Source organism: Fringilla coelebs (assembly GCF_963513975.1).
Source record: "Fringilla coelebs genome assembly, chromosome: 13".
NCBI lineage: Eukaryota > Metazoa > Chordata > Aves > Passeriformes > Fringillidae > Fringilla > Fringilla coelebs.
The window spans coordinates 3,898,842-3,922,121 of NC_140039.1; the positions used below are offsets into that span (position 1 = coordinate 3,898,842).

The window sequence follows — 23,280 nt, forward strand, 5'->3', positions numbered from 1 at the left end:
AAGGGACTGTGAGGGGACATTGAGAAGATCTTCAGAGAAGTCTGAAGGGGCCGTGAGGGGACAGTGAGGGGACCCTGAGGGGACATTGGGGGTACCTCACAGGGTCCTGCCCTCACGGAAGCCTGAAGGGACCCTGAGGGGACAGTGAAGGGACCCTGTGGGGAACACTGAGGGGACCATGAGGGAAGTCTGAAGGGACCTGGAGGGGACCCTGAGGCCAGCGCTGAGGGGAGCCTGAGCGGACTGCTGAGGGGACCATGAGGGGAGCACTGAGAGGACGCTGACAGGAGCAGTGAGGGGGCAATGAGGGGACATTGAGTGGAGCACTGAGGGGACGCTGAGGATCGAGGGGACGCTGAGAGGAGCACCGAGGGGATACCGAGCACCGAGGGGAGGCGGAGCGGGTCCCGGTCAGCGCCCCCCGGCCCGCCCAGCCCCGGCGTTGCGGCCAGCCCGCCATGCCCAGGCCGGGCCGCAGGGGGCGCAGCGCGGCGCGGCCGCTCCCCCGGCGCGGCCTCTCCTCCCGCCGCCGGTGGGCGGGAGCGCCGGGCCAGGCCAGGCCGGGCGGGCCCGGGGCCATGGCGCTGCCCGTGCTGTCCAGCTCGGCCGTGAAGTTCCGCCGGGTCCTGGCGCACTTCCCGCAGGAGCTCAGCCTGGCGTTCGCCTACGGCTCCGGGGTGTTCCGGCAGGCCGGAGCCTCGGCCGAGTACGGCGAGGTGAGCGCTCGGGCCCCGCGGCGTTCCGCGCAGCGGAGCCGCTCCGGCCCTGCGGCGTGTGAACGGCGAGGGGCAGCGATCCCAAACCCCCGGGGCACGGCGAGGGCGGGTGTCCGGGGCGGTCCCGGCAGTGGGGCTGTCACTGTGGGCGGCTCGGGGTCCCTCTCAGCCCGAGTTTGTGTCAGGTTGTTTACCTCTGCTTTTTCAGAGTTACTGCATCTCGTGCCACTGCTGTGCACCGTGTGAGGGGAATTTCAAATGTATTGCCGCACCGAAATGGCAGTCTGGGGAGCTTCCTCATCTTCTGAGGGCCGCAGTTTGGAAATAATGTTTATTTTTATTTTTTGGGTTGTGTTGAGAAAAGCAAAGGACTACACTACAAAGGAATATCCTAGAAATGCGGTTCCTCGCTGCCAGCTCTCGGGTGGTGCCTTTATCTGCCCACATTCCCCCCGTTCATGGCCAAAGTGCTGCCCATTAGCTCTGTAAGCTGTTCCACTGGGCTGTGGGGTAGGGTGCTGAACATCCCCCACCTGCTCCCCTCTTTTGGGGGGTTGAATTTTGGTCTTCACCAGGACAGGAGAATTTTGGACTGTCTGATATACATGATAATAATCATCCAACTTCGCTGGAACCTTTGAACTGTATCTGATATTAATACTTGTGGTTTGGGTTTTATTTTTATTTTTTTACTCATGAAAAATATTTAGTTGGAAGTTTGATACTGTGTATATCTTAAATTATTATGATAACATTGGTTCTTCTTGAGATTTAAACCCCACCACTTCTCTTGTTATCCTCAGACAAATATGCTGGACTTTGTGTTTGCTGTTGATGATGTTGTGACCTGGCATATGACGAACTTGTTAAAGAACAGCAGTCATTATTCCTTCCTTAAATTTTTTGGGCCCAAAAAGATAAGTACAATACAGAGATATGGAGCAGGAATTTACTACAACACCTTAGTGCCATGCAATGGCAGGGTAAGTGCAAGTAGTCTGAGTGAATTAAGTCAAATATTTATGTCTGTGAAGTATTAAAATGATTAGCTTAAAGCAGATTTCAGGAAGCAAATATTGCAGATTGTAATTGTAGATGAACTCGTGGTATCTTCAATATTTATGTCTGCTTCACTAACAGCATTTTAATTAAAAAGCAAACAGAGCAGCCTGTCTTGCACCTTAGAAGTGTCAGCAGTGTTTGGAACTTCGAGCTAAAGCGTTTCAGGAACTGGATTTATGTTCCTTATTGCTTTCTGCCAGCCAGTTTTGGTGCTGGTGAAGTTTTGGTGGTGCTTCATTTCAGCAGCTGACCACGTAGTAACAGCAAAGTGGGCTGTTTGATATAAAATGCAAGTTACAACAGCAAGTTGGAATTGCTATTTGTGTGCTTTAGTGCCTCATATCCTGACCTGTGAGGCATGGGTGTGATCAGTAATTCTGGTGAGTGGTTCTTGTCCTGTTCCTGCACCTCTGTGTTTGGTAGGGAGGAGCGAGGGAAACACTGTTAGTTTTTCTGTTCTTGTCCCTGTATGAGATTTTGGGGTTTACCCATTATTTGTTTGATGTAAAAAGAGATTTGGGATTTCATTTGAAGGACCAGTGGTGTTTGCCATGACATTGTGATCTTGGCTCTTCGTGCCCGGCTCCTATGCTCTCATGACTCAGTCATATCACAGCCTGTGGTCCTTGGGCATCCAGAAATTCTGGCTGCCTTGCTGTGGTGATAATCTTTGGAAATTCTGTGGAAAGTCCTCTGTTTTTTCCAGTTACATACAATAAGCTGCAAGATCACAATTTTTTTTTTCTTAATATCAAAGAGCAAAAAAAAAAACTCCCTGATACACACCCCACCTCCCAGTAACAGGATACATAAGTGTCTGGAGGTTGTAATTGAAGTCTCTGACAAACTATTGCTTGAGTATTTTGAAATATTTTTAATAAATATAAATCTTTAATGATATTTTTTAATATCATTAAGGCTAATGTGGATTATTCCAGCTGTTGTAATATTTGGCTGCTGACTTAATTGTGACTTTGGTTCTAGAAAAGATCTTTGCATTCCATTTTCTGCCTGCAGAAGTTTGAGTTTAAATAGGAAGGAGATTTTTCTTTTACCTCATGTGTTAATTAAAACATTAAAATATTTTCCAGTTTTTTATTGGAGGTATGTGTGCCTTGGGATTAAGGACAGTTATAGCAAGTAGTAAGTTCCACGTGGGGAAAACAATGCAGGTATAAGTTTTTTCAAAAGCCTTTCTTTTGCTTTGTTTTTTTCCAGATGATAAAATATGGAGTAATTAGCACTGATGCCCTGATTGAGGATTTGTTTCACTGGAAAACTCTCTATGTGGCTGGGCGCCTGCAGAAGCCGGTAACTGCTCCGTTTTCTCTCTGGAAATGCAGGAAATTACAGGGCTGGAAAATAATCAGAGTTTGAACTTTTATCTGTCAGGGATCTGTGCTCAAATAATCTGCCCTGGTTTAGGGGTGTAGCCCCAGAGGGATAATCTCTCAGAGAGGAGGTGAAATGTAGTTCCTCATGATGTTCTGTGGAAAAAGAACCCCTAAAGGGGAGTATATTAATAACAGTTTTGTGCCTGTAGTAAATCTTGAATAACTCTATTAATGCCAAGTCCCTTTAATGTTAAATGTATTATTTGCCTTTTATAACAGATTATAGGGTGGCCAAAATTTAACACAGCTCAAGAATGGAAATCTTTAAAGATGAAAGCAGCTTTGCTGTGCAGTTACTGTCTGGTTCATAACTGAATGAACCATGGTTGGTTTTTCTCCTCCATATTTGGACCATAAAAAATAATCTTTGCTTTCCCCCTTGTGCCTGCCTCGTTGTGCTTTCAGCAGATGGCAGCAGTGCTAAGGGAAAATTTGTTACCAGGGGAGGGGGAGAATAGAAGGAGAAATCTCTTCAGGTCTTGGAAGAGAAGTTAGTTATGGTTTAGCTAAAAAACTCGGAGTGGAAGTTTGAATAGATTGTCTCAGACTGCTGGCTTTATCTCCAGAGATGAATTACAGCATGATCCAGGTTAGAGCAGCTGTTATCTTTGTAAAGGAGGAAACTTAATCCATTGAGAAAGATAAGTGAAGGGAGAATTCTGGATGGCACTTCAACAGTGAATAGTGAATAGTTGTTTTCAGTGGAACTGCATTTGCTGCTGCTTTGATTTGTGGCATGGTACAGTGAATATAAATTCTCTGTACTGTGAAAAAGCCTTCCTTAACTGCGGTGCTCTGTCAGATTTACCCCAAGAATCAACATTCATGTTTTACCAGGGGGATAACCATTGCACTCTGACTTCCTGGGAGATTTGCAGCTCTCTGAACCATTGAAAATTTGTTCATAAATGCTATCAGTGTTTCAGGCATTCTGATTTGAAGCCTGCTGTATTATTTTCTTTCCAAAAAATCCTGCTTTATATTAGGGGGTATTTTTAGGAACGGAGGAGGTTATTCCTTTTGCTTCTCTAAGGCAAGGCTGGTGTCTTCCATGAGGAGGAATAGCATCTCTGCTGAGTTTCATGTTTTAAAAGGCTCTAACTGTGGTGTCCTTAGCATGTCCATAACTTGCTGATGTTTCCATGGCAATCCTGAGGTATTGCAGTCACCTCTGTGACTGCTTGGGGTGCCACCACAGATTTTTCTGTTCTGACTTCCTTTAGATTTCCCTGTAGCAACAATTTAGGAATGTACATCTAAGTGAATTGCTTGATGAGATTTGAGAAAAATCAAGAGGACTACCTTTGTTCACAAAGGTAAACAAATATTAAAAAGCTGCCTTTTATCAAGACAGCATTGCTTAACCAGACCACTTGAAAAAGACAAACTCCCACCAAGCAGGGATTCCTAGGGGAGTTGTTTCTGGAAGTGCACAGTTATCCATCTCCTAAACCAGCTTCCCTTCATCTGCCAGTGTTTCTATTTCAGTTCTTAGCAAAGGTCTGCTTTTCATTCCAGTGTATTTCCATACCCTAGGTGATTGGATTCTGTAGTTGGTCTTGAACAGTTGCAATGTTTCTTAAAAATAAACCCTTCTTGTGGCAGGTAGAGACATTCAAGTGATCTGTTCCTCATGGGTAAGTGAAGATCCCCTCGAGTTCACATTCTGCTCATGCCAGGTGCAAAAATAAAACCCTGCTTCTTCTAGGACAACTCCTATCTGAGAAATTACTTGAAGCATTTGTTAGGGGAGTCCTCTATTTAAAAAATAAAAGGAATGAAGATGAAGAAGAAAAGTTAATTCTGTCTGGTGTTCTGTTCTCTTTTAGTATAGTCTTTTTTCTTATTGCACAATCACATGTGAAGTATTTCTGTTGATGCATTCATATTTCCTGTTCTGATTAATCTTAAATTCACAAGTATGAAAGGGTGACTAGCTCTTCAGAGATTAGCTCATGTCTGGTGCATACAGCACTTCCAAACCTGTGTGTGAAAACAGCTTTTTCTAGCAGAGTGTTAATTCTTAAAAACAGGTTCCTTTCTCTCACGTGGTGGGGATACTCTAGTACTTGTTGTACCATGATAGTAAGATCCACTCTTAAATTAATTTCTTACTCAATCTGGCATGAAAAAGAAGTAACATTTCTAGCTCCAACTTCAGTAGCACTTTGCTGAGGTCTTGCTTCCAAATGGCTTTGTTTTCCAGGTGAAAATCCTGGCCCAGAATGAGAACAGCAAGCTGCAAGCTGCCCTTGTCAGCAACCTGAAGAGTGCAGTGATAGCATCCTTCCTCATGTTGCCAGAGAGCTTCTCTGAAGAGGACCTTTACCTGCAGATTGCTGGGCTCTCCTACTCTGGTGAGTGTGGGGGGTCTCAGGTGGCTGAGAAGAGCTGGAGTTGGAGCACAGTTGGAGTCTCATGTGTGATCAGTCATCTCCCTCCTTGCTTTGGGCCCTCATCAAGAATTCTCTCTGAATGGTGGTTATGTAACAGCTCCAGTAATTGGGTTTATTCACAGGAAATAGGTGCAGCTGCCTCAGCAACGCTGCCTGTACCTGCTTGGTTTATGAGCAGCTCAGTGTGAGTGATTGGATGTGATGAAATAATGGGGGTTCTCTCCTGTTTGCATGGATTGTGTTTTGGTGGAATGTTTCAAAACCTTGGGAAAAATTTTTTTTTCTTTCCACTCTGTGCAATGTTGAGTCATCTGATAGTCTGACTCATACCTTGTCATCTCTTTTTGAGTGTGCTGTGTTTAAGGCTCTTACTTAGTTAACTTAAAGATCCTGATTATGATTCTTTGTTTACATTTAACACTTCTGGTTGGTTTTTGTTGAGTTCCTTTTTTTTAGGAAATTGATAAGGAAAAATATTGAAAAAACTACTGCAAATGGTTTTTCAATATAAGATGTGATTGTTACAATTTAACTCAGCGTTGCTTTTTAAATGTTGACATCCTTACTGGAATTACTGTGAAGGCGTTTGGTTGGAGTTGTACTTTACAGAGCACTTCCTTGGTTCATACAGAAATGCAGTTTTGGCTTTTAAAGGAAGCACAGGGGGGGTCTGAGCTGCAGCTTGGCTGTACTGAGGAGTGTCACTGTTTTATGTAACGCTTCTCAGGGCAGTTCAGATTGCAGCTCGCTTTTCCAGAGCAGTTCTCTCCTGAATTGTTGCCTGCTTTAAAGCACCAGGAAGAGGGTGCTGACAGTGGGATTGCCAGCCAGGGATGTTCAGTGCTCATCTGCCCACCTGAAACCTGCCCAGCACTGCCACTGGATTCTTGCTGGGCACTACTGACCAAGATGCTTTTTAAATGCTCTTTGAAACAGTGCAATTAAACAAAAATCAGTAAAATGCTGAGACTGGCTGTGCTGTGTGAGCAAAGCTGAAGCAACGCAGCTCCCAGCTGGGAATGTACAAGGGAAAGGCTGCTTGTGGATATTTATTTTGCTGCCATTTTGTTAAGTCTTTCAGAGGCTGTACTAGTAGACAAAATTGATTTTATGTGTTACTCTAATCAGTCTCCTTGGAGACTGCTGAGGAGAGTTGTTAATGCTTTAATTTAGAAAATGTTTATCTTATTTTTTTCCTGCATTTTTTTGAGAGCACTGAGTCAGTACCATTTATATGTGAAGTGTTTGTTTTGTGGCTCGGCATAAACTGAAATAAACTAAGGAAGGCTAGCAAGTTGGCACCTTTCAACAACATTTATCTCCTGAATGTGGGAAGTGGGAAAAGGAATTGATTCAGAGCTTTGGTTGTTGGTACAAGCTACACTGAGCATCCAGCTCCTGGCTGGAAACCCAGCAAGCAGCCAGGCTGGTACCTAACAGGTAGTGGAATGCTTTCATACAGACTGACTGGCTTTTCATTTATCCTCTTTGAAACTTCTCAGTATGTATCTGAAAAGAAAGTGTAAAGGCCAGTAACGTAACAGTGGTGTTAAAAGGAATTGCTTTTTGAAACTACTGACACAGTACATGGCTAAGAGGGAAAGCGATCCAGTGATCTTACAGTGACTGCTGTTAGCTGAACTCCAGGTACTGCCCTTGGAGTGCAGAATTATTACCTCTCAAATTGGAAAATTTAAGCCCATTTGCTTGTGGATACAGAGTATGAGGACTGGGCAATTTTTTTGGTAATTGTTGAGACTGAGGGTATGTTTGCAAAGACTGTGACTGGTACTTGACAGCTGGAATTACTTTGTTTCCGTGTGAAGATGTGGACAGGCAGGCTGATGACATTGTATCAGAGGCCACGTACCAATGTGTGCCTTCAAGGACATTTTTTCTATGCTTGAAGGCGTTTGAATAGTTTTGTTTTGACTATTAGAAGATGATTATATTGGCATACTTAATACTGGAGAGCAGAGATTTAGATGACACTCTGTACTGTACTATGTTGATTTCTATTATATTCTCCTTCATGTTTTTGGGGTTTTCCTAATAGCTTAACTCTCTCTTTTCCTACCTAGGTGATTTCAGAATGATCATAGGGGAGGACAGATTCAAAGTGCAGAACATAGTGAAGCCCAACATTCCCCATTTCCAGAAGCTGTACAGTACCATACTCCAGGACTGCCCTCAAGTGGTGTACAAGCACCAGCTGGGAAGGCTCGAGGCAAGTGTTCTCCTTCAAACAGCTTTCAAACAAGCAAGTGCTTCATCACTGACAGAAGGCAGGAATTGTGCCATGCACCAGGAGAGCAGTTGTAGGCTCTGTGCTTGCTGTTTGTTGTTTGGTTAATTCTGCAACCAGCAGACTTGCCTTAAATGCCAGGTTTTTCATATGGAGGAGCTACTGCTCATTTTCTCTGAGTATGAGCACAGAATAGACCCCAGCAAGGGAACCAGAGAAGATCACTGTAAAACGTGTGTTCTAATGGCTTCCACATGGAAATGACAGGCTAGGAAGTGAGGAATAAACAGATGGTTTGTGTTAGAGGGATGAGGCTGTAACTCAGAGGTGCAACTTTCTGCAATCAAAAACTGCATCTCACAAAAAAACCTCCTCAAGTTCCAGCTATGGAGATCACCTGACTAAACCCTAGTGAAATTCTGGCATTAATACCCATACAAAACCATTTTCCCGTAGGTTTTTGGGAAATCCAAAGTGATCAATATCTTGAATTCCATTTTTCTTGTGTAACATTGCAGTCAGGGGAGAGATGCCACAGTCAGTAGCAATTTTCCCTTTTGTAATCTTCATGTCCCTGTGTGAATATTCAAGTGTGATATAAACTTCATGGTGAAGTCACAAATAGCACCACTTGCCTCTTGGATGTGGGCATCTCTTTATCCTCAAGCCTTGGTAATTCTCTCCCAAAAGCCACCTTTTAGGATGTGTCTTTATTAGAAATTCCTTTAACTGCAGGCTTGAGTACAGTAAACAGTTTCACTGCAATGCTTTGGGGTAAAATACAGGCAGACTTGTATTATCCTGCAGCTGTCTCCATGTTTTCTTATTGCTTGTGAACAGTTTGGTACAAGCAATATTTAAATGAATTTGGGAAAGAATTAGTAATGCTTCCTTCAAGAAAAAAATCCTTTAAATGAATCCTGGTAGCATACTGCAAATTTATTGCTGGATAATAAATCTCTCCACAATCCCATAACAGTCATCAAGACTGCTTCAAATCAACAACAAAATGAGGGCATTTAATCAACCAAGTGTTTAATACTTTATTGCTCACACCCTCCTGTGCTTATTGGCAGTTACTGCCCAGCCTGAGGTGGCTGAGTGCTGCTGGGGGTGCAGTGAACAGAATGGAACCCCTTCTCCAGGAGATGCAGAGCTACAGAGAGAATTCCTTCTTCAGGGGTCCCTCAGAAGCAGGGGAGGCAGAGCCCAGCCCTGAGCTCTGGTTGAGGCACAGATTCCTCCCACACACAGCTCAGAGCTGCTCGCTCTCGCTGCCTCTGCAGTTGTGGCTGACTCATCTGGAGATCATTTTCTCCACACTGACAAAAGGGAGTGGAGAGGGCAATCAGACTCCTGTCTGATGTCTCCGTGAAGTGGCTAAAACCTTGTGTGGGAGGAATGGAGCTCTTCAGATTTTCCTCCTCTTTTGGAGAGCTCTGCCCCATCGTGCGTTGCATTCTGGAGAAATCTGTCCGGGCCTGCACGTTGGTATCATTGTATTCAAAAAAGGCTCGTTGGATTTCTGATTTAGATTGCAAAATGTGGGATGAATGTTTTCTTCAAGTTATACAAACCAGATGTGGAGTTGAAAGCAGAGAAAATGGTTTTTGAGCTAAACATGAAGTGTGTGTGTGTCTGCAGTTTGATTATATTCAGGCAGAAGAAACTCAGCTGAGGGGTCTTTGGGGAGCTTTTTTTTATTGTCCTGTACTTATGTTTCCAGAGGAAATTGGATACAACAAAAATGATAGAGTTTCAATGAACATTTACTTGCAGACACAGCAAGATCATGTGTGTCTTCCTTTGAATAAAAACCCTTGCAGTGACTCATTCTTCTAGTTGAAAACTGAGATGCTGCATTTCCCTGTTCTTGGGAAGTTTTTATTAGCATTGTCAAGGACCTTTTCTAGTGAAATGGATCAGGTTCTGTGAGATATTTATCAGAGGTCAACTTTCTGACTTCTTAAAAAAAAAAAAAAGAGAACTGAAAGTTTTTAATGTCTTACTTTTATAACATTCAGATTGATAAAAGTCCAGAAGGTCAGTTTACACAACTTATGGCTTTGCCAAAGACTCTGCAGCAAAAGATAACTGCTCTGGTAAACCCTCCTGGAAAGAACAGAGACGTGGAAGAAATTTTACTGCAAGTTGCCAATGACCCTGACTGTGGATATCTGGTGCATCAAGGTAGGTCTGGACCAGTGTCTGTAATCTCCTTTAAGCCATGATAGATACACAAGTCTATTGAATATGTTCTCCTGTTTCAGATGGGTTAAAGAGAAGGGTGAAAAAATCCAGGACATAATAATGAAATCCATTCCTGAATACCTGAGTTTGGATTTGATTGCAGACAGGTTATCTGAAAAATATCAATAGCGTTCCTAGTGATACAGAAAGATGTGTTTTGGTTTGGATCCTGAAAGAGGCAGAATTTAAGGAGTAATAGTGTGGCTTGCTTAGATCACCTAACTCTGGTGCTTCCATTTTCAGGCAAAACTTCATCAAAATACTGAGCTTTATATCCTCCCAGTCAGAGATTGCGAGGCTGAGGTAATTTTCTGACTTGCTGACATTTCCCTTGGCAGTCATCGTGGTTAGCCCAGACATGTGAGCCCTGGCAGAGAGCTCCAGCTCGGAGGGAAAAGGCTGAGGTGCTTCTCATCAGCACAACTGCTCTGAGGCAGCATTATGTCATATGAGCAAGTTAAAGCTGATGCTGCAGACACTAATGTTCTGCTACACTGCAGGAAAATGAAAAAGTTTAGTACTTGGGGTCCTTTATGCATTTGAAGAACCTGGCACATTTTCTGTTCCAGGTAGTAAATTTTGCAAGCTCCCTGAGCACAGCAAAAATTCCCAAGAAACCTGGGAGCCACTAGACACTAACCAGGGAGCTGAGGGAGCTCTCAGCCTGATTTCTGAGGGGGAAATAAATCTCCTGGGTGCTGCAGTTCTCCATGGACAGCCTGGGATGAGCTGCACCTGGATAAGGAGCTGTTCAGTTTCTTTCTTGGGCTGGAGCAGCCAAGGGCTAAAAGCTGGGTCTGGGAGCAGGGAGCAGTGTTTGAGCTGCACACAGAGCTCTGATGGTGCTGTGCTTGTATTTCTGTAGCTGTGGCTGCACAGGGAGCAGCAGTGCAGCAGCAAACTGGACACATCTTCTCAGCCCTGCAGTTTAAACTTTTAGGAGAACACATCAAGATATTCTTTCACTTCTGTAACCAAAGCATTTTCCTAATTTATCAATCTGGGTAAAGGCCAGGCCAAGCCATTTGGGAATCCTACAAGACAGAGCTGATTACTCAAGCTGAATTGCATTGTCCCAAGATACTCTGCTACATCAACACAATTTGTTCCTTTACCTTCCCTATTCCTACCCCTCAGATGATTTTACAGTGGAATATTGTATCCTTACTTACACATGGATTGTGCTAAGCTTTGTTCTTCAGTATGGAAGCAGGATTTTCAAATATTTGAAATTATATTCTATGCAGAATGTGTCAGTTTGGAAGATTAGCTCTGAGACTGCTGCAGCTCTACATTTCTTTCAATTATTTAGTGATGTGAGTAGTTTTGTACATATCAGTATGCTTTTATATGTGTTAGAACAAATACAGCTTCATAGTTCTGAAAAAAATGTAACATTTTTCAAACTGTTCTGTTAAGAACCCCTGGACAATGACAACTGAATGTGCCCCAGTGCAAAGTGGCAAACAAGCCTTATCTCCAAAAGCTGTAATTTAGAGAAGCCAGGGAAGAGCTGCATGATAGAGGTATCTCTGCTTGATCAGAGAAGTGCCAAACCCCACTTTCTTGTAGTGGTAAACAGGGGGTGTCATTTGTTCTGCTCTAGAATGTTAATTTACCAGCACTTAGATGAAACAACTCTGAATCCTTCGTGGTTAATCATCTTAGTAGAGAGCTAATGAGAACACTAAATAAATGGATTTGATCATTCCTACTGCTTGCTGTCTGTTTTAATAGTGATTTGGGGTTTTTTTTCTGTATGTTACATATAAAAGAAATTAGAATAGTTTAGAGAATACTTTTAATTAGTATGAAAAAGCAGAGCAAACCCAAATTTTCTCAGTGTATGTTTTACTTTCAGGCTGGCTTGATTGTATAACTGGAACAATATTTAACTTGTGCATGGTGGAGGGGAAAAGAATCCCCACACAAGTGCTGGATGGGTAACATCTGTGTGCTTTTCCCTCTGCAGGCATTTCAGCAATTGTGAGATCCTCCAGTATAGTGCAGAGTGTTAAAACCATCCTGACAGCTGGTAAGAATGTGTGGGGTTTCTGTCAATGTGGGCCTGCTGATTTCACACAGCAAAAATGACAGGGCCCCAAGATTGTCTTGTTACAGGGGTTTAGAGAATAAACTTTTTGTGTGTTTTGCTAAAAATCCCTGGAAAATAAAAGCAACATTTAAAGCAGAGGCTTTCTTTCAAAATTTTAAAATGCTGAAAGGAGTCTGTGTGACTCTTAAAACAACAACAACATCTTAAACCAAACAACAACATCAGCTTTCATTTTCTCTGTTTCTGGAGCTGTGCAGAGGTTTTGTGAAGCAAAAGAATTGGAAGGGAGGGGTTAAAACCACTGTTATTCCTGTTGAATTCAGGTTATTCCCTTGAATTCAAGGTGTCCCATGGGGCAGAGCTGGGTAAGTGCAGAGTAGAACAGAAATGGTTAAACTGTGGGGTTATAAATCACCTCTGAGGCTCTGTAGCTCCCCTTGTTTGTCATGCAGTCAGTCACTGACACTTTGGGGAGTGATTATGGATCTCTGAGTACCACTTGGCATTTTTATCATCATTTTATCATCATTTTATCATTTTTATCATTCTGCTTCATGCACCTGAAATCAGTTATTTGGGAAATGTCTCTATTTCCCTTGCTCTTAACTGCTCTTTGCTTTATCTATAGTGGCTTTTTTCTCTTTCAAACAACCTGTAGTTTCCTTCTAATCAGTTATGTAGAGTTGAATTTAAAAACTATTTTCTACTAGTGGTTTTTGTGGTGAAAACATATTTTTGTGATTTGGTTTAAGTAGAGCAAAGCAATTTTGAGCTTTTGCCTCCAGCACAAGCCAAATTTAAGCAAGGAGGCTTGGGGGGGTGGATTTTTCTTACTTTTTTTCATTATTTAGTTTTTTGGAGGTGGGTTGGTTTTTTAAAAATGTATTTACACTTGTCTGCCAGAATCTGATCAAAACCATTAGTGACAGAATTCAGGAGTGAAATTTCACTGCTCAAGGATGTCACCTTAGTATTTTTGAAGTGTGATGTTTGTGTGATCTGCCCTGGAATTGAGGAGGGATGGGTGTCCACGGCTTTAGAGTTAATTAGCAAAATCCTTTTGCCATTTTAAATTTTTTTTAATATTTGTCTCCAAACTCATATGACTGAGTTGATATTAGATCTGTCAGTGTCTTCTAATGAAGATTTTTCTCCTCATCATTGTTTCTTAATTTCAAATGTCTCACTGGGGCAGCATTCCTGGCTGTGCCAGCTCTTGGGGCTCTCCATGTTCATAGGATATAGAATTTACACAGAGAAAACAGGAATGTGGCTCCTGCATGAAAATATTTGCTTGATTCAGGCAAGGAATGTGTTTAACAGGAAAGTGTGGAGCTTTAAATTCAGTCCCTAAGGATGCTGCATTTCTTTCTTTATTCTTTTTCCAAATCTTGTCTAAGATTCTGTTCCCCTAAGACCTATTTTCACACTTTCTAGTAAAGACTTTAGGAAAAATATAAGGCTCTGACCTACTGCAGTGCTTATGTCAGGAATAGTAGCTTAAAATAAGAGTTATGAAAGAGAATCATGAAATCTGTGGCTCCATTGAGCTTTGGCTTTTTATTGCTGTTCCTAATAACTGTACAAGTACTTTGCTTGCAAAAGAATGTTTTCATTAGCTGGCCATGACTCTTTTTGAAGTGTTCTAGGGGACACAATCTGGTTTCTCTGGCTGAATATTTTATCTCAAGAACACCAGCAAAGGTGAGATGCCTGCTCTGGGCCACAGCATGGCAGTGCAATGTCCAGCATTTCTAAATTCAATGGTAAATCAGCAATAGCTGTGCTCAGATGCCATGCTGGGTATGAACATTACTGGCAAGGAGCACAAGAAGGAATTTCAACCCATTTAAGAGAACTTCTCTCATCTTTCTCTGCCAGTGTGGTTTTCAAGTGGAGCCCCAGCTCTGTGTTTTTGTTTGTTGTTAAATGCCCTATTTAGTTTTTGAAAATGTGCCTGTGTATTTCTTTGAGGCTGTGGTGAGGTTGCCTCTCTGTTTCCCATTAGAGATGGCACCAGGCTTTGATTTGTTTTCCCACATAGCCAGAGCCTGCCTGGGCTTTGGGAACTCACTCTGCAACTCTTATATTTAGCTCCTCTGAAGGAGATGTTGATACTTCTTTAGCTTCTTTCTTCTTTATATTTCACTTAAGGAATGCTGCAAGCTTTGAAAATTTTTCTATAAATACAGTCTTAGAGCATAAATCATCAATTGAAGCATTTGTCCAAGATACTTTTAAGTTAGCACAAATGTTCTGAATAGCATTTATTTTCAAGGATTCAAGGATTTTTTTTTTTAAAGGAGCAGGTTTCATTTGTTCAAGATACTTTTAAGTTAGGACAAATGTTCTGAATAGCATTTGTTTTCAAGTTTGTTTTTTTTTAAGGAGCGAGTTTACATATCAAATATTCAGGTTTTGTGATAACTACTCTCTTCATCAGCTGTCTGAGCAGATAACTGCTGGCTTCACTGTAAATATCTGTAAATATGCATATATCTGTGCTTGCCACACTACAAATATATAATTATTTGCTCCACATAACAGCTGTCCAGCAGTACATCCATCCAAAGGCAGTCCAAGACACTGCAGCCAGGCAAACCTAGCAGGACACTTTGAGGGAATCCCAACTAAACCCTGTCTTACAGCACCAACACTTGCAAAGAACTCAGCGTGGGGCGTTAAGTGAAACCAGACACGGCTGTGTTTACACAAACGCTGTGGGCTCGGTCCCATGTGCATCAGGGCTTTGTTCTGTGTCCTGCAGTGGAAAAATCTAAAGGGGAGGTGGAACCACCGAGTCACAGCTTCAGAGCTGAAGTAAAAGACATTTTCATGTGGTCCAAGTGCTTCAGATTCTGAGAGAGAGCCGTAATTACAGCCATTAACTTCTCCTGCAGCTGTAAATGATCAGCCCGAGGGCTGCTTTGGGGAGCAGCTGAGCTGGATGGACAAACCTGTGCGGGGCAGCGGGGCCAGCAGCTCCTTCCGTGCCCCGGGTGGAGCTCAGAGGGACGGGAAGGATGTGCTGCTGAGCAGGTGGGCAGGCCTGAGAGCAGCAATGACCCTGCAGTGCCTGCAGCATTCCCTGCAGGCTGAGAGCAGCAATGACAGCAATGACCCTGCAGTGCCTGCGGCATTCCCTGCAGCTGAGAGCAGCAATGACCCTGCAGTGCCTGCACCGTTCCCTGCAGGCTGGAGCAGTGATCTCCCTGCAGGCTGGAGTAGTGATCTCTCTGCAGGCTGCAGTGCCTGCACCCTTCCCTGCAGGCTGAGAGCAGGGATCTCCCTGCAGGCTGAGAGCACTGATCTCCCTGTAGGCTGCAGTGCCTGCACCATTCCCTGCAGGCTGGAGCAGTGATCACCCTCAGGCTGCACAGTTCCCTGCAGGCTGGAGCAGTGATCTCCCTGCAGGTTGCAGTGCCTGCACTGTTCCCTGCAGGCTGAGAGCAGGGATCTCCCTGCAGGTTGCAGTGCCTGCACTGTTCCCTGCAGGCTGAGAGCAGTGATCTCCCTGCAGGTTGCAGTGCATGCACTGTTCCCTGCAGGCTGAGAGCAGGGATCTCCCTGCAGGCTGCAGTGCCTGCACCATTCCCTGCAGGCTGAGAGCAGGGATCTCCCTGCAGGCTGCAGTGCCTGCACTGTTCCCTGCAGGCTGAGAGCAGGGATCTCCCTGCAGGCTGCAGTGCCTGCACCATTCCCTGCAGGCTGAGAGCACTGATCTCCCTGCAGGCTGCAGTGCCTGCACTGTTCCCTGCAGGCTGAGAGCAGGGATCTCCCTGCAGGCTGCAGTGCCTGCACTGTTCCCTGCAGGCTGGAGCAGTGATCTCCCTGCAGGCTGCAGTGCCTGCACTGTTCCCTGCAGGCTGGAGCAGTGATCTCCCTGCAGGCTGGAGCAGTGATCTCCCTGCAGGCTGCAGTGCCTGCACCATTCCCTGCAGTCCTGCAGCAGCTGTGCTGCAGTGCATCTGCCACATGCTGCACTGCACTGCACTTCCAGAAGCACTGGAATTCACTGGAATGGCAGAGCAGCAGTTCCTCTCTCAGAGGGGCTGCATCCTGCAGCTTGGGCATTTCCAGAGCCACACTTAGACAATTTTAACTTTTTTAACATTTGTGCTGTGCCAGAGCTCAGCCTGGCTTTGTGCTGCTGCAGGAATTGTTGCTCTGTGTGCAATCTCCATGCAGATTTATCAGGCACTTCAGGATTTACGTGGTTATTTATTTGTTATTTGAGATGCTGCAAAGAAAAGCCTGTCATGACTTGATTAGTGTGTTTGCTTTTGCAAAAACCTAGTAAATATGGAAAAATTGGAGCCTACATATGGGATACAGATAGGTTTGTCAGCTCAAAATACATGTATGGATGTTTTCCTACCCAAGGTGAAGCTGAGTTTATTTAAATTGCAGTTGGAGACATGAGAAGTGCAGAACTGATTCTCTGCAGTCTGTTATCAGAGGCTTCTTTTTCTGCTGCATTCCTTCAGAAATGAGTATGCACCTTTCCTTCTTGCTGCCAACTAATTTGTCTTCTTGCAACTTGAATTTGAATGCATCTATCACTTAAAATATTTTATCTTTCATTGATTTCTTTAACTTTCCTTTTTTTTTGAGGTCTTCCCAAATCAGGTATTATTATTATGCCCCTCCCACTCACCCCCCCAAAAATTAAAGAAATCCAGTGCAGCACATGGCTAAACTTGGGTTGTGGTTCCTTGTTTGTTGCAAATCTTTCCTTGTGTTCTGGGCTGTGATGTTGTGTGACTTTTGGTTAAATTCCTTGTGTATTTTTAGTCAGTCTTGTCAGGTGTTCAATTAAATAAACATAGGAAAGATTGTAGTAAATACAATTTACTACACCTTTAATCTGTGCACGTGTCAAAATGAGAGTTTTTTTGCAGCACTAAAGAGTTGCCTTTTCAGTTCTGAATTTGTAAGGGTGTGATGAGATGTGTGCTGTAATCTGAGCAGTCACTCTGTGTGTTGTTTTGGGTTTATTTGTTTGGTTTGGGGTGATTTTTTTAAACAAAAAAGGAAAAGCAAGTAGCTGCACTGGCTGGGATCTCAGAACCCTCCTGAAATGCCAAGACTAACAGTAATTTGGTTTAAAATTTATAAATACTCTGTGACTAAACCCAGCAAAAGGCTGTGGGTTTTTACTCTAGGTCTGTAAGAGAAGGCTCATCTCTGCTTGAACTTCAGGAATTGTTTAACTCCAAGGATACATTTTACAAATTTTGTGGGAGTCATCCTCAGTCTCATCATATCTAAAACTCATAAATGCTTGGAGGCAACAGCTGCTGCTGGACCTCTGAAAATTGAGATGTCTGCCTTTATTGTATGCCATGGCATGGAATTTACCAGAATTCTGCTCTATTTGCTCTGCTTTGATAGCATTAAAAGTATTTTCAGTGGCATTATTTACTGTATTCTGCCTGTGACAGGAAGGTTATTTGCATGTCTGCCTGCTGGATTAGGCTGTCATTCCCCCAGGGGAATCCTTCATTTGATGCACTAAGCACCTTCTGACTGAGTCAGCATTGCAAAATGTTGATATTTTTTCTCTTTTTTCTTCTTTTTTAGGGGCAAAGAAATCTGTGATCTACAGTTTGAAGAAATTATATAAGATGGCAAAGGGAGAGTTAAAGAAGCCATCCTGAGTCTGTACATACTGTGTATGGGTAAATAAATGGTACTTTTTCTCTAAATGTTTTGCAGATGTGACTTTGCATACTTGAGAAGATTACAGTGTATTTAAGAAGTCTGTTCTGATGATTTACATGCCCAATTTTCTTAATGAAATAGGAACTTTTTTAATGGGAGGTTTGTTGGCAATAGGGCAAAGGAATTATACTCTGTAAATAATGAAATGAATTTTCCTGTCTATTTGGAAGAATCCTAAGTAAAAATGATTGATTGTACAAAACCCAAAGTGACTCATTTTCTATGTGGTGGTAGCTTTACTTCCCAAGTACCCCCCAGAGTCTCAAAATGATCAATATCCCAAATTTAGTTCTTTCAGGGATTTCCAGAACTGGAGAATCCATTGAGATTTCAGTAGATATGAAAGTGCCCTCTGACATTCCTGCCCTGACAGGTTTGTCCTTGGAATTCCTCTGAGGATGCTCGCTGTAGCACCTTGAATCCCAAAAACTGCCACAGTGTGGGAGAGAGAAAAGAGCAGCTTGGCAGGTGTCACATCCTTTAATAAGGATATTTAATAATATTAATTAATAAGGATATTTAATAATAATGAAATTGTGTGTTCTCTCATGAGGACCAGATGAAAAGTGTCCAATTCATGGGCATTGTCACAAGGGCCAGAGTTGGAAGGAAAATCAGAATTCCATGGACCTCCTTGGGCAGAATTATGCAATATTTGTTGTTTGGCAGAAGATTCCATCAAAACACTTGAAAATTGGGAGTGTTATGAACAAAAGCACAGATTGGTTGATTGTCTTTTTTTTTTTTCCCTTGAAGTACTGCCTACAAAGATGAAACTTGAACTCCCTTTAAGTGAGCTAAACTAAAGAGTATTGGAGTTGTACATGAGTTGTTGCATTAATCATGCCATGAAAGAATGGGCATTGCTGGCAGTATCCATGTCTGGTGCAGGAAACTGGGAGGATCTTTTGTAAATAGAATACTTTTCACACTGACTCAGGTGGTTTTGCTAATTTAGGTAATTTTCCTTAATAGAAATAAACTCAGGTTTCATTTTCCTTGTGAGACTGTCAATGATAAAAATAATTTAATGGTAAAAAAGGGAAATAAAATGTATCTTTCTTGATCAGCATGTTTGGGTTTTTTCTTTGTGTATTATGTGATCATCAGGGCCATCTCTCAAGCTACATTTGATTTAGTGATCTCACTTTAAAAAATACATTATTGCAGTGAAGTTGTCTGCTGATTGTTTCCAGGGAGAAGTTGAGAGCATAAATTTAAGAAGGACAACAGAAAATACATTGTTGTATGTAATAGGACTCACACAGGCTTGCTTTAATCACAGGGAGACTTTTAAATACTGATTCTTTTTAAATACTTGAGTTTGAAATTTTAACCCAGACTCAGGAAATCGTTACTGTGAAGTAGGAACTAAATAACTGGGAAACTTTCTAAGGTCAGAGGCAGGTTCCTCACACTTTGCATTATCCATTGGTGATAGAATGTGTGAAACAAATCCCCTCAAATGTCCCTTTGTTGATGGTACAGCCTTTTTAAGGGGGAAAAAAATGTTTGTATGGCCCTGGCGTTCTCTGGCCCTATTAGTAAGAGGCCAAAGTCCCCAGTTTGAAAAGTTTATATTATAAAAAGTGGGACTAGGGGATTTAAGCCACTTTCAGGTAAATCTGGAATTTTTTAATGATGAAATGCAGTTGCTGGCATTTCAAAGCAGTTTTCTTTGCTGCTTTGAAAAGGTAAAAGCCCTTTGCAATAACGTTAAAGAGAATGTTCTGAATGTTAAAGCCACACTTAAAAGGAGGGTTTGGTGTTTCTGAAGGTGCTGGCTGCTGAAATGGTGGTTCAGAACATGAGAGGGCAGTGACAGATCAGTCTGCTGTGAGATGAGCTGGCCTCACTCCCACAGTGAAAGCCCAGGCTCCATCCTGCACCTTGCTGCCTGAGCATTTATCCCAGAAATAATGTTCTTGTGGGGAGAAAGGAAAAAAGTGAGGTAGTGCTGGCTGTTTAGCAGCTAATTAACTCTTTTTATGTGCAGCAGATGCTGTGTGGAGTCAGGCCCTGCCCAGCCCTGAGCTGTTTGTCACTGTCACTCTGCCAGAGGATCCCTCTGTCCCTGCACAGGTGGGACTTTAGTGCACTTCCTGTAACCTGAGCTGGCTGTGTTTGTCTTGTGTTGCTGGATACCCGCTGCAAGGTTCGATTTGGCTTTATGAACTCTGTGCACAGCAATATAAGAAGTCATTTCTTGCTCTTTGGAGTGAGTTTTGCAAATCCCAGCTCGATAGTTCCCAGTTCCCTCCATCTGTTGATGCACTGCCAGTATCCAAGTCCGTGCACTAAATCTCTGGGAGATGTAAAAAAGTCCTTCCTCCTCATCCATATGGGCTGAAAACTGGATTCTGCTCTGTAAATCATTCATCTTGTGCTTTTTAAGAGTGGCCTACCTTTCCCCTTGGGGCCACCGGTCTTGAATGTATTTATTTTTCTGGCAGAGAGCCAGGAATGAATCATAGCCCTGAGCAGCTCGTTGTGAACTCCTCACCATTGTTAAGAGAGTACTTGGGGCAGTTGTTACAGAGCTTTGCTATGTAAAACTTTTAAGAGAAGAGAGATTGATTTCAGCCTTGTTAGTTGCTTTTGAAGTCCCCACCAGTTGTGTGGAAATGATTTCTTCTGCTCTTACAGCTGAAATCCACTAAAATAACCGGGGATTGTTGCATGGGAAGCTGGGACATGGGAATATGTTACTGCCTCTTTGTCCTGATGAGGTGTGGTTGTTCTTTCACAAAAAAAATTCACTTCAGCCTTTCATTCCATTTGTAACTTTCCTGTTTATACCTTCCTGCTCCATTTCCATACTTTATTGTTTCTCTTCTTAACTTAATTCTCAAGTCTTTCATTCTGTTCTTCAGACATCCCTCTTTTCTGGCTTGGCTGTTCCACCATGGATATTGTTTCATGCTCCCTCCCCCTTTTTCCTGTGTAGCAGAGCTTTCATTAAAGGCAACCAGGCAGATGATTTATTTCTGATGTCTTAAAAGGCTTCTTTGTAATGAAGAGCCTGGACCCAATCAAACTGCTGAGGGTTTGTGTAGGTGAGTCAGCAGCATGGGCCTCACTGCCTCTGACATCCACAGTGCCAAGGGAGTGTGGAACAGCCTCCTGCTCCAGAGGGAATGAACTGGATGACACAGGAAGAAGGGGAAATCAAAAAATCCAAAATGTGACTGCATACATAATCATTTGGCTGCTCCTAAACTCGGTTTGGGGAGGGCACAAAGCTGAACCACACAGGCTGCTGACCTCCATCAGTGTGATGTGTTCCTCCTTGCTTGCACTGTTCCCCTTTTCCAAGTGCTGGAACAGGGAGTTTCTCCAGGTGCCTGACTGTGGGACCCTCCAAATTCCAGCTGTACCTGTAAGTGCAGAGCCTGTATTCCTCACCTGTGCTTCCCTCAGGCCTCTCTTTAGGTTTTGTTGACCTTCACTGGCAGCAGGTGGGAGTCAACACTGCAGCCTGAGCACGAGGAAGGTGCCCATGTGCAGCTGAGCTGGGATCCCTTCCTGGCAGAAACACTTTGCAGCATCCCAGAGCTTCCTGATGTGTGCAGCAAACATCTGTGCCAAAATGGGGAAGATCAAGGTGGACACAGAGGCCGGGATTCCTGGGTGGCTGAGGGAGCTGAACCTTGTTCTTCACACTGAGGTGCTAAAGCAGGAGCCTGCTGTGACTTGGGAAAGTTCAGAATGAGCCCAGCCCTTGGTGAGTGTCCAGTGCAGGGGGATCCAAGCAGGGCTGTGACTCATGCCTTTTCCCAGCAATTAATTTAAAAATAGAATTGAAGTTGAAATATGCTCTGAAGGTCACAATATCAGGTCAGTATGTTTCTGATGGTTTTTCTTGGTTAAGGTGTTGAGAGAGGACGAAGTATTCTTCATTTTCAAAGTCACTCTGCTGGCCATATAGTCTGTGTAGAAAATGAATTTTCTTTGTGTTCCTTACTGCAGGAAAAAGAGACATTACCTCCATGTAGCTGTTTAGTGCTCTGCTTTTTGTTTGACTCAACAGTCGCTCTGTCACCTTTGATACTGTGGTTTCACAGAGTTTTGTGACTTTATTTACCTGTTTTTCTAGATAAAAATCTCCACCACGGTTGCTAACTGATCCTGAACTTAATGACTGCCTTAGGGAGAGGCAGTAATCACTTTTCTCCTGCATGTTTTAACCTCTTACTCAGCCTGCTTCAATCAGAAATGTTTAGAAATGGATTAAGTTTTACTACATGAACAGGAAGCTTCAGACTATACATTCTGAAATTATTCATGCAAACTCCCACATATTTTATTTACATCTTTGGTCTAAGAACTTCCATGCAATTTTTACCTTCATAATCCAGCATTCTGCCCAGTAGTGGTGGGGACTGTTTGGATGGTTTTGCACAATTTTTTCTGAGAAATGGAAGGTCTTTCAGCTGCAAAGACAGGCTGAAAATCTCTGCAAGTGTAGTGGGTATAAGGGAGTTCTTCCTAGTTTTCAGTTTGATTAAATTTGATCTTGAGGAGTTTGCAGCCACAAGGAGCTGTCTTTAAAAGCAAAACAAAGCCAAAACTGACCAAGAACCAGCACTCTGTGTCTTGGTTCCTTCACTTCCCTTTGTTGTACTGATACCTTCTTTAAAAGCCTTGAACCTGATATTTAAGATACCTCCCCTACTCAATTAAATAAGCCAAGTAAATAGTAAAACATCTCATTACTGAATTAATCTGTATTACTTCTCTGTATGAGATCTCTTTAGCTCCACAGTGCGCTTGGTAAATTGGAAAGCTTGTGTTCCCACACAGTGATTATTTACTTAATCTCTGCCTGCTGCCAAAGCTTCTCCAAACCTCCTATTTTAAAATTCATAGCGAAGCATGGGAGGGGAGCATTCAGTGGTTTTTTTTGGTTTTGTTTGTGGTTTTGGTTTTTTCTTTTCATATTGCCATCCTCAAGTTGCCTTGCTCTCAGCAGTGGTGAGGAATCTGGCTCACTCTCTGTAGTGCTGTGAGAGCCAAGAAGTTTTTCCCTTCCTAGGATGCTTCAAGAAGGGCTGACACAGAGCAGCTCCCACTGTCTGCCTCACGATGCTGTCACACTGCTTTGGCTTTACAGCCTGGGGCAAAGCTTTTTAAAACCAAATTATTTGCACAAGAAATTCTAGACTTTTTTTTTTTCTCTCTCTTTCTCTTTCTTTCCCCTTGTTGCCTCCCAAGTCTGGGGTTGGGTGAGCTTGTGCTCATCCTGCACAGCCCTGTTTTAACCCTGTCTCTGCAGCCCTGCCTTAGATTCTTGCCAAGGAGGAGACTGAGTCAGCAGCACTTTGGCAGTTTGAAGGTGAGTTCCCTGCAGACAAATCAGATGGATGATGAAATCCATCACTGCACTTCCAATTCTTACAGCATTTTTAAGTGGATTATATTTAAGGGTTGTATTTGC

General features: G+C 43.0%; 1 protein-coding gene across 1 annotated transcript; it reads left to right on the forward strand.

The window, feature by feature from the left end:
• The first annotated feature begins 519 nt into the window (after positions 1-519).
• On the forward strand, positions 520-18,777 carry TAMM41 (TAM41 mitochondrial translocator assembly and maintenance homolog). The gene is made up of 8 exons (XM_084214300.1): positions 520-716; positions 1,520-1,699; positions 2,997-3,089; positions 5,379-5,529; positions 7,650-7,795; positions 9,838-10,003; positions 12,036-12,098; positions 17,703-18,777. Exons 1-8 carry the CDS (start codon positions 579-581, stop codon positions 17,777-17,779), a joined length of 1,014 nt encoding a protein of 337 aa, XP_084070426.1. The 5' UTR covers positions 520-578; the 3' UTR covers positions 17,780-18,777.
• Positions 18,778-23,280: the final 4,503 nt, after the last annotated feature.

Bases quoted from the DNA above. Each gene is read 5' to 3' on its own strand.
- TAMM41 (XM_084214300.1), top strand. From the start codon at position 579: ATGGCGCTGCCCGTGCTGTCCAGCTCGGCCGTGAAGTTCCGCCGGGTC. The intron at 717-1,519 runs GTGAGCGCTCGG...TGTTATCCTCAG, and splicing joins CCTCGGCCGAGTACGGCGAG to ACAAATATGCTGGACTTTGT. The intron at 7,796-9,837 runs GCAAGTGTTCTC...TATAACATTCAG, and splicing joins ACCAGCTGGGAAGGCTCGAG to ATTGATAAAAGTCCAGAAGG.